This window comes from Punctularia strigosozonata (genome assembly GCF_000264995.1).
Source record: "Punctularia strigosozonata HHB-11173 SS5 unplaced genomic scaffold PUNSTscaffold_10, whole genome shotgun sequence".
NCBI lineage: Eukaryota > Fungi > Basidiomycota > Agaricomycetes > Corticiales > Punctulariaceae > Punctularia > Punctularia strigosozonata.
Window position 1 is genome coordinate 2,004 of NW_006767442.1, and position 9,866 is coordinate 11,869.

At 56.4% G+C, this 9,866-nt stretch overlaps 5 protein-coding genes across 5 annotated transcripts in view; 2 read left to right on the forward strand and 3 right to left on the reverse strand.

Moving 5' to 3' along the window:
* Positions 1-647: 647 nt before the first annotated feature.
* On the reverse strand, positions 648-2,711 carry PUNSTDRAFT_53841 (uncharacterized protein). Its single transcript, XM_007385777.1, has 6 exons — positions 2,386-2,711; positions 2,251-2,323; positions 2,139-2,197; positions 1,762-2,072; positions 1,479-1,705; positions 648-1,417 (listed from the first exon to the last, which is right to left on the reverse strand). The coding sequence occupies exons 1-6, from the start codon at positions 2,704-2,706 to the stop codon at positions 1,026-1,028; spliced, it is 1,383 nt and encodes a 460-aa protein (XP_007385839.1). The 5' UTR covers positions 2,707-2,711; the 3' UTR covers positions 648-1,025.
* Positions 2,712-2,819: 108 nt separating this feature from the next.
* On the forward strand, positions 2,820-3,462 carry PUNSTDRAFT_136223 (uncharacterized protein; the record flags this gene model as incomplete). The annotated part of the gene is made up of 2 exons (XM_007385778.1): positions 2,820-3,012; positions 3,044-3,462. 2 exons carry the CDS (start codon positions 2,820-2,822, stop codon positions 3,460-3,462), a joined length of 612 nt encoding a protein of 203 aa, XP_007385840.1.
* A 195-nt stretch (positions 3,463-3,657) lies between these two features.
* Positions 3,658-7,122, forward strand: PUNSTDRAFT_136224 (beta-glucosidase; the record flags this gene model as incomplete). The annotated part of the gene is made up of 15 exons (XM_007385779.1): positions 3,658-3,774; positions 3,834-3,983; positions 4,040-4,122; positions 4,173-4,254; positions 4,312-4,387; positions 4,441-4,534; positions 4,588-4,728; positions 4,781-4,916; positions 4,967-5,136; positions 5,191-5,304; positions 5,357-5,460; positions 5,513-5,573; positions 5,628-5,665; positions 5,727-6,282; positions 6,339-7,122. 15 exons carry the CDS (start codon positions 3,658-3,660, stop codon positions 7,120-7,122), a joined length of 2,706 nt encoding a protein of 901 aa, XP_007385841.1.
* A 377-nt stretch (positions 7,123-7,499) lies between these two features.
* Positions 7,500-8,318, reverse strand: PUNSTDRAFT_136225 (uncharacterized protein; the record flags this gene model as incomplete). Its single annotated transcript, XM_007385780.1, has 5 exons — positions 7,500-7,612; positions 7,669-7,736; positions 7,790-7,937; positions 7,988-8,115; positions 8,176-8,318. The coding sequence occupies 5 exons, from the start codon at positions 8,316-8,318 to the stop codon at positions 7,500-7,502; spliced, it is 600 nt and encodes a 199-aa protein (XP_007385842.1).
* A 993-nt stretch (positions 8,319-9,311) lies between these two features.
* Positions 9,312-9,866, reverse strand: part of PUNSTDRAFT_144993 (uncharacterized protein) — a 1,507-nt gene continuing 952 nt past the window's right edge. The window contains exons 5-7 of the mRNA XM_007385781.1: positions 9,681-9,761; positions 9,535-9,615; positions 9,312-9,477 (exon numbers count right to left, since the gene is read on the reverse strand). Of these exons, the coding sequence (XP_007385843.1) occupies positions 9,399-9,477; positions 9,535-9,615; positions 9,681-9,761 (241 nt within the window). The 3' untranslated portion in view covers positions 9,312-9,398. The remainder of the gene's footprint in view (positions 9,478-9,534; positions 9,616-9,680; positions 9,762-9,866) is intronic.

Sequence of the window (9,866 nt, forward strand, 5' to 3'; positions counted from 1 at the left end):
GAACCTATTCGGCTGGTCCGATATCCTGTAGTTGCCGTTTCTCCATCCGGCGTTGTAGTAGTAGTAATTGTCTATAGTTACTTCCTTTCTTTACTTTAGTTTGATCAATAATTAAATTGATGTCCTCCATTCGAAGTGGGCGTTTACCACCCTGATTCCATAGTCTTTCGGCTATTGATCTCATTCCTGCTAAGTCTTCGGTATCAGTTTGATACGATGATGATAGGTTTCCCTCATCAGATTGATCGTTTCCCACGCTTTCATTATGCTCAGGGTGTTTCCCTTTCTTATTCTTAGTGGCTTCATAGCCTTCGGTTACTACTCTCTGGGCGTCAATGGCGACTCCCGCGCTTCTCAAAGTACGTGTTCCGGACATTCTCATGTACCGTTTGATTTGTTTCAATAATATACGGCGTGTTCAAAAAAGTGTAAAGTAGCTAGCTTATGTAATGCTATGCTACGACGCGACTTGGCCGAAACAGAACAGAACCGAGTGATATTGAGCAAAAGAGATACGGTACATGGTAGAGTAGCGGGCGTTTATATGCCTACGCCTCGTAGTAATGTGATTTGGGCGCCATATGGTATTGAGGCGCCATCGTTGTCGTTGTAAGTGACCGCATCCAATGGGATGCGGTATTTGGTCTATTGCATCATGCCGCCTCGCGGCGGCTTACAAAGCGTATACGGTACTACTATACTACCGTTACAGAACACTAGGAAACTCACTTTCCTTGAAAGCCCCAAGAACTCCCCCGTAAGAGGGAGTCGCGTACTTCGCCGTTCGTCCAGACTGAAGGGGACGAGCGAAGGCCGCGAGAGTAAGAGTAAGATGATTATGTACGATACTAGGTAGTCCGGGGTCGGGGCGGGGAAGTACGTGCAGGGTTACGCAGAGCCGTCACATCTACTTAGTTCTACTCACACTCGTTACAAAAGGTGTCGTCGCGGAAGAGGCAATGAGCACATACACCAACGAAGCCATCACCCGGTGCATAGCCAGAGTTCAGAGCGTGCCCTTCGTATTACCCAGCAGTTTTGTGCAGAATTTCGACTTCTTCCATCAGTTGCTGCATACTTTGCTCCCTCGTCTCGGTTGTGTCCGCTTTCAAGCTCGCCTGCGAAACAGCTTTGCGAACGACCTCTTTCCAGGTGGTGCCTTCCCTCCGCAAATCTTCGGAAAGCTCGTTCTTGATCCTCCGGCATGCTCCTACACCGTCATATCCGAAGTGCGTGTAGATCTGCACCATGCTAGCGCCAGCTCGTGCAAATTCGAGCGCGTCCGCCCCAGAAGTGATGCCGCCGCAGCCGATGATGGGTATGGACTCGGGAAGATTCGAGCGGAGGGTGCGTAGGACGGCCAGAGACAGATGTTTGAGGGGTGGTCCCGACAATCCGCCGGCTTCGGTCTTGTTGGCTGGAGACAAGGACATCGTCATCGGTGATAGAGCGTAGTGACAGCGTCAAGGAAGACGAACGGTGGGTAAGGCCCCGCGGCCTGCTGATCGTGGTGTTACTGACAATAACACCATCCACACCACTGGAACGCACGATGTCGGCGATCTCCCTCACGTCCTCCGCCTCCAAATCGGGAGAAAGCTTGAGCATGAGCTTTGGTTTACGCTGAAAAGTCGCGTGCAGATCGTTGCGCGCTCGAACGACACCCGAAAGGAGGTCTTTCAGCTGGCTTCGCCTCTGGAGATCGCTTCATACATAGACGGTCAGAATCGTCGATGACCACCGGAGTCCTATGCAACTCACCGTAAGCCAGGAGTGTTGGGACTGGACACGTTGACGACTAGCACATCCGCATGCGGGCCGAAGACTTGAACGCCCCTCACAAAGTCGTCGATGGATTCGAGCGCCGACTCCTTGTTTTTTCCGAGATTGACACAGAGCAGGGAACCGGGCCGCCCCGACGCGGGTATGGATTCGCTGTCGGGGACATCGGCGACGGAACGAGCCCTCAATCGCGTGACTACCGCAGAGTGGCCTTGGGAGGGGAAGCCGTATCGATTGATTAGAGAATCGTCTTCGGGCAGGCGGAAGACGCGGGGTCGAGGATTTCCGGGCTGGTAGGCAAGGATAGACTTGTCAGACTCCATCGCGGAATACTCGGCTCGCTGTGTTTCACTCACCTGGGGCTTTGGAGTCACACTTCCAATCTCAACCCAGCTGAACCCAAGGTTGAAGAGACCTGAAGAAACGTTCAGGGTCGTGCGAGGCGAGACGAACCGGGACTGCGCTTGCCCTCGATGGCTTCACCGTCCTTATCGAATCCGGCAGCGAGCCCAATCGGATTTGAACAACGTGCGCCCCATATCTATGAGTCACATTCATTCTCGTGTATGAAGAGGATCTGGCCCGAACGGAATGTCGACGTACCTCCGTCTCCAGCACGCTATCGTCTGGAAGGGGATCCTTAGGAGCGAATCCGCTCTCCAACACCTTTACCGCAAGCTTGTGCCCAGTTTCCGCATCAAGTCCATATCTCAGAAGTGGCGTCAATATGTATCTGTGCAACGCCGATCGACAGTCAAAATAGTAAACGGCGGATAGACCCGAGGAGAGGGCAAAAACGGTCGCATAGAGTCCGGTCCGCAAACGGATCGGCGAAGATTTGCTCGAGGTGGATGCCTTTCGTTGGACAGAGAGATTATGATGAGCAACAAGCGGTCGACGAAGGCGAGAACGGAGTGTCAGCATGGGCGGCGACGGCTAGAATTGAGTAAGCAAGCGACCTTGAGCTTGAGCCACGACTTGGACGATCGTGATCAAGGCAGCGTTCGACGACTTTCGATCTTGCAAGACTCGCCGGGATGTTCACTGCTGTGCCACTCCTCATTCACGCCTCGTTGTTTGTCTGGGGCTTTGCAGCGGATCTCACGAGGACTTGGGCTTCAGCTTTGAGGGTCACAGCACACCTCTGGCCTAACTCCCGAGGTTGCCCCGACGGATGCTGGTCGGGGGTGCGGACCGTCGTGACCGAGTCGGAAGCGGGCTTCTTTGATAGTATACCGACGAACGCTGACGGCTGCAACAGATTTCTCAACAGATTTCTCGATCCAGCCCGGCTTCTTCCTGGGGCAGCTGACCCCGCTCGTGATCGAGAAGCGCGTGCCCCGAGGTGCCCCGCCGTTGCCCCGCGTCCGTTACGTGCCCGTGGCCGACACGCTCTCGCGGATACGACCAAGATACGAGGCTCGGGAACACGAAACTGGCACGCAGAATGTCTGCATTCGGCGCGAGCGAGGAAGACGCGAGCTCGCGGCGACGGTGGCAGGATCAGCAGGTCTGCAACGCCCGGTGGACGCTGCACGCCCGCCCTGGCACGAGGATGATTCGATCTGGGCTGGCGGCCGCGCGACGTCTCATTCGCCCGCTTCGGTGCGCCTTATCGGGCGCGACCCTCTCATATCCCGCCCTCATCACCACGGGACCGCGTCCGAGGCGGGTCAATAATATACTCTCCCTCTTGCCGCACCAGCGCCGGAGGTCCTTTGTCAACACCCTTACCCTCTTCCACTCTTTCGTTCCACGCGCCAGCACCTGGCTGCACATATAAAACTCCCTCGCCAACCTTCGCGCCGCTCTCGAGCGCGTCACTCCTTCGCCCAACCTCTCCTCTCCTCGGTCGCGTTCCACCTACGCGTCAAAATGAAGTTGCTCGCGACCTTCGTCGCCCTTGCCCTCTCCCTGCCCGCTCTTGGCGACCTGACCACTGGCATACCCGACGCGGCCCCAGCAGGCTTTGAAGAGTGGGAGAGTCCCATTGTAAGCCGCGGTTTCTGACGGTCCTAGTTCTCCGCTCACCGTTCCGCCTTCGCGACCAGGTCCAACCGGCAAAAAACGTGACCGGAGATGGCGATTGGGCAAGCGCTGTCGCCAGAGCCAAGGCGTTCGTGTCCAAACTCACCTTGGAGGAGAAAATTAACGTCACGACCGGTATCGACGTCGAAGGCCGCTGTGTCGGCAACACTGGAGTATGTTCGGCTTCGAAGCTGTGTTGCTCGAAGGAGCTGACGCTTCGAAACCGCAGACGATCCCGAGGTTCGGTTGGAACGGTCTCTGTCTGGAAGATTCGCCTCTCGGTGTTCGACTCGCGGATCTCGTCAGCGCTTTGTACGTTCGCTCGCGCCTATCCATCGAGCAGGCACTCATAGCTCCGTTAGCCCCGCTGGTATTAATGTAGCGATGACCTGGGATAAAAATTTGATGTACGCCCGCGGTAAAGCAATGGGCCAAGAGCACAGGGTTCGTTTTCTTTCACGTCTCGCTCTCTTCTTCGGTTGAGCTCATGCTATTCCCCAGGGAAAAGGCGTCAATGTCGCCCTTGGTCCCATGACTAACCTTGGTCGTGTGGCCGCCGGTGGTCGCAACTGGGAAGGTGAGCAACGATCCGCGGTCGGCGTTCAATCTCACTTACTCACCCGTTCGCAGGCTTTGGTGCCGATCCATACCTTGCTGGTGTCGCCTCGGCGCAAACTACCAAGGGCTACCAGGACGTCGGCGTTATTGCTTGCGTCAAGCACTAGTTAGTGCTCCACTGTTGCATCAACCACGCTTTGCTGATTACTCCTCGCTCAGCATCGGCAATGAACAAGAGCACTTCCGAGGAGGATCGGAGGCCCCCCAGGTCTATTCGTCCAACGTGGGCGACAAAACCCTGCACGAGCTCTATCTCTGGCCATTTGCTGAGGCCGTCAACGCTGGTGTTGGTAGCGTGATGTGAGCCGTCTTACACTGCCTTCGAGAAGGCTAGCGCCTGATTGCACGGCAGGTGCTCGTACAACAAAATCAATCAGACGCAATCTTGCCAAAACAGCAAGCTCATCAACGGCGTCCTTAAGGAGGAACTTGACTTCCAGGGCTTCGTGCTCAGTGATTGGGCTGCTCTCATTAACGGCGTGCAACCGGTGAGTTCCGTATACCTCCGTGCTTCGCGCCTTACGCTCACCTGCACTAGGCCTTGGCGGGAACGGACATGAACATGCCCGGATTCACAGCTTACGGCCAGGGTCCGCAGGACGAGGAGAACCCCGACAACACCACCAACTCGTGGTGGGGCTCTGCTTTGATCGAGTCGGTCAAGAACGGCAGCGTTCCCGAATGGCGAGTGGACGACATGGTGGTCAGGTCAGTTCACGTCGCCGATCCCCCTGGCGGCATCCGGGATTGACCACGAGTCAGGACATTCGCCGCATACTACAAGATGGGCCAGGACCGGAACTACCCACCGGTCAGCTTCAGCCAGCTCACTGAACAGACCTACCTCAACGGCGTCAAAGTGAACGAACACGTCAAGTAAGTCCGATCCGCTGACCCGCGAGATTCGTGTAACACAGTCGCAATTTAGCGTTCAGGGCGATCATTACAAAGTCATCCGCGAGATCGGCGGCGCCAGCACCGTGCTTCTCAAGAACAAGGGAGCGCTTCCTCTGAGCTTGAACAAGATTAAGCGTGAGTGGATCCTGTGCACGGCCGGATAGGGAGGCTGAATTGCTTCTATCAGGTATCGGTATCTTCGGTTCCGACGCGGGACCCAATCCTGACGGGCCCAATGGATGCTCGGAGTATGTCCTCTTCTTCGCTCAAGAGGGATCCGTGGGCTGATCGGCTTTTCTTAGCCGTGGCTGCGATCAAGGCACCCTCGCGATGGGATGGGGTATGTTGCTCGTTGACCGCATTCGTTTTCGAGAGTCGCTCATGACCTCTCGTCGTTTCAGGAAGCGGGACTGCTAACTTCCCGTACCTCATCGACCCGTCCGCTGCCATCAACGCCTACGTCAATGCGAACAAACCGACGATCCCGGTTGAAGCCGTTTTGAACGACTTCAACTACGCTCAAGTCGCCGACGTTGCTGCGGTGGCCGACACCTGTCTTGTGTTCACGAATGCCATGTCCGGAGAAGGGTACATCACTGTGGACACCAATGCTGGAGATCGCAATAACCTCACGCTCTGGCATGCCGGAGACGCTCTCATCAATGCCACGGCCTCCCAGTGCAGCAACACTATCGTCATCATGCACGCCGTTGGCCCCGTCCTGGTGGAGGCCTGGATCGACCATCCCAATGTCACTGCCGTGCTTTACGCCGGCCTGCCCGGTCAGGAGACGGGCAACGCCATCGTCGACGTACTCTTTGGCACTGTGAACCCCAGCGGACGCCTCCCGCACACCATCGCAAAATCTCGATCTGACTACCCCGCGGACGTACTGTACACCAGTTCGATGGAGACGCCTCAAATCACGTACGAAGAGGGCGTCAACATCGACTACAGGTTAGTTGTAGTATGGTTGGCTATTCGATTGCATACTTAGCCGCTGTGTTTCTCAGGCACTTTGACGCCGCCGGCATCACTCCACGATTCGAGTTCGGATTTGGTTTGAGCTACACGACGTTCGCCTACAGCGGGTTGCGCATCTCCGGTTCCGTGCACAAGAGAGGCGTGCGTTCGGCCGTTTCCTCCGCTGCGTCCAGCGTCTCCGCCTCCGCTTCGCTGTCCACCGTCGCGTCGTCTTCCCTTGCTTCCGCCACGTCGAGCCTATTCTCCAGCGCATCGACCTTATCGGCTTCCAGCGCTCCCTTGTCCTCATCTGCAGCATCTTCCGCCGCTTCCGCCACGATCACAGCGTCTGCCTCGTCCAATGCCTCAGTTTCCATCTCCGCTTCCGGTTCCTTCTCCCTGAATGCGACGTCATCGGCCTCGTTGAATGCCACTTCCAGCATCTCCTCGAACGCCACCGCGACGGGATCGGCTCCTCCCGCCATCTCTTCCCCTGCTCAGACGCACCCAGGCGGTCCCGCCAACCTCTTTGACACTCTTTACACCATTTCTTACACCGTCTCGAACACGGGCGGCGTTGACGGCAACGAGGTCTCCCAGCTCTACCTATCTTTCCCAGCCAGCGCGAACGAGCCTCCGCGCGTGCTGCGCGGCTTCGACAGGAGTTTTATTCGCCGGGGAGGCGCCGCTCATATTTCGCTCCCTCTTCGCCGCAAGGACATCAGTATCTGGGACGTCGTGTCTCAGAAGTGGGTCATCCCTAGCGGCACCTTCAAGGTGTCCGTGGGCAGCTCGTCGAGGCAGATTCACCTGACCGGCACGTTCAACGTCTAGAATCCCCAGTGCCGGGGGCCTCGATTTAGAGTTAGTTTGCTACGTATATACACCCAACCGACGGCGTGTTGCAGAATTACAGATCAGATCGTACCCTATCTTGCTGTATGCACTGGTGTCATTGTGATACGCGTAAAATGATCACTGGCGGTGAACGTTATAATAGATAACGGGCTGAATAACGGGTGGGAGAAGACTACACTGTCTGCTACACGTACATGGGTAGTGTTGTGTAGCCCATCGTACTCATCTGATGACTCGCAGTCCAGGTACACGAACGTCACATAAACCGTTGAGTCTGAGATTGAGCGAGACTACGACAGATAGGTGGGGATATGACGAAAAATTACGAGTGTACTTTTTAAGGGCAGATGGGACTACAAGACCAATCCAGCGCCGAAGATGGCACCTCCGACCACGAGGACCACCCCGGTGAGGGGAATGCCAGAGAGGGTAGCCTTGCCCATAGCGGCTGAAGAAGAGGTAGCGGCTGAAAGAGCAGCAGGTCAGCGGGATTCAAGCATTTCGGTTAAGACGCGAGCTCACCAGAGGCAGCAGCCGAGCTTGCGGAAGACAACTGGGACGAAGCCTTTGACGAAGCCGACGAGAGAACGCTGGACGCCAGTCAGTACAGGGAAGGCTTGACAGGTTGAGTCTGGGGACGAACCTGGAGGCGGGCTTGGTAGCGGTGCTCGCGACGCTGCTAAGCGAACTAGTGACGCTGGCAAGCGAAGAGGACACCGACGAGGCAACGCTGTCAGTGGAGGAGGCGACAGAAGACGTGACACTGGCGCCCGAAGAAGCTGCGGAGGAAACTGCAGGAAACTTGGGCATAAGTGTGAATTTATGATGGGCGAGGACGTACCACTGGCGCACTCCGCCTGCTGGAGTTGCAGCGCAGCCGCCTGGTCAGCAGCAGAACATTGCGACTGCAGGCACGACGCGGCCGCATTCTGGAAGGCGGTGCTGGTGCAGACGCAGTTAAGGTCGGTGCTGCAGCGGTGCGAATCGATGAGTCTATCATTGCGATAAGAAGCACGAACAAATACGCACAAGGATGAGCAACCACCGGCGCTCACGGCCTGGGTGAGGCACCCGGTCAAGCACGTCGACAAGCTGGGCGTCGCGGCTGACGAGGACTGGGCGGACGCGCCAGCAGCGAGAGCCACAGCGAGAAGAGCGGACTTCATCATCATGTTCGTGAACAACGGATTGTCAAGGGAGTATCAATGCGAGGGGAGGTTGGGCGATCTCTGGGAGTGGTTCCACCGGGACGGCTTGGGTTTATATGGATCCCGTCGGCGCGTGACATGGTGGCGAGCGGTGTTCGATCACTGAGCGCCCCTGTCTGGATGTTTGGATTCGCGAAGGCTATCCAACTTGTTCGACGGCCAGCTGACCGTTTTTGGACTGACGTCAAATGTCGGTCAGTGTGCCCCGACTCCGAGCACCGCGTGTCGGCCCCAACATGGACGTGACGGTGCTGCGACTGTGATCATCGTCGGCCACAGCCCGTCCCGGAGGTGCGCATTGTGCTGCAGGTCCGACATCGAGACAGACGCGGTGTGATTTGTGGAGGAGCAACAATGAAGCAAACGCGGGAACGTGAAGCCAATCTGCAACGGCAAGCACGTGAAACGGTGGTCCAAAACACGGTCTAGCGGTTCTACGTGCCTTCCAAGGGCCCAAACGTTCGCTCGGCCTGTGTCTTGCCTGATCGATGTACACACCATGTCCACATTAAGGGCGCTTCTGCGCTCAAATCGACCGTGGGCTGCGAATGTGATGATACTTACTTCTGCCGCCCGCGACTTGCACCGGTTCTCGATGTCACACATAAACATACACTGACTCCGGATTGACTCCGGAGTTGGGGTCAACGTAGGTCGACGTCAACGTTCAAACGTAGACGCGACGTTGACAATCATCACTATTCGACATCCTGCTCGTTGTCGGTCATCTGGTTGATTCTGTCAGGCTCATCCGACAACACCGACGGGTTCGCACTGCGATCTTCGTGCGGGAACTCACCTCGCGGCTGCCACGTACCGCACTGGCTTGTGTATAATTGTGTCGGTTGCTGGTTGAGCCGCCTCCCGGGTCATGACGGCCATGACGGCTAGAAGGACGATGGCAGAAACAGCTCAGTGCGAGCTTGATTGCGGCACGCGCGCGTCTAAGTCCAGTACACATACCCGTCTCTCTCGGTCTTGACAAAGCATATATGCATTGCCGTAGAACTATTGTCATCATCTTCACCAGACAAAGCAACTGATCTAAAGACCCAAAATCTCCTTCAACACGCCCAGGGGGTCATTCTCCAACTGCGCGATGTCGCCTCCACTGAGTGCGCGCCTAACACCGGGTCATTGTTGAGTTACGGAGGTGCAGCGAGAGTAGGCAGCAGCTTACTTGTCAAAGCCAAAGATTTCCTTCAGCACGTCCAGCGGATGGTTCTGCAGCTCGGCGATATCTCCTCCACTGAGGGCGCGTCTGCGAAGGTGGCAAAGGGATGACGATCAGCGTCGCTCACCCAAGCATATCCATAACTGCCTTACTTGTCGATACCGAAGATGTCCTTCAAGACCTGCAGCGGGTCATTTTCCAGCTCCGCGATATCACCTCCGCTCAGGGCTCGCCTTCGAAAAAGTTGAAATTCGATCATCAATATCAATACGCGGGCGTCGAACGATACGAGACAATCTCACTTGTCGATACCGAAGATGTCCTTCAAGACCTCGCAG

Bases quoted from the DNA above. Each gene is read 5' to 3' on its own strand.
- PUNSTDRAFT_53841 (XM_007385777.1), bottom strand. From the start codon at position 2,706: ATGCTGACACTCCGTTCTCGCCTTCGTCGACCGCTTGTTGCTCATCAT. The intron at 1,706-1,761 runs GTGAGTTGCATA...CTATGTATGAAG, and splicing joins CCCAACACTCCTGGCTTACG to CGATCTCCAGAGGCGAAGCC. The intron at 1,418-1,478 runs GTTCGTCTTCCT...CCTTGTCTCCAG, and splicing joins GCCGCGGGGCCTTACCCACC to CCAACAAGACCGAAGCCGGC.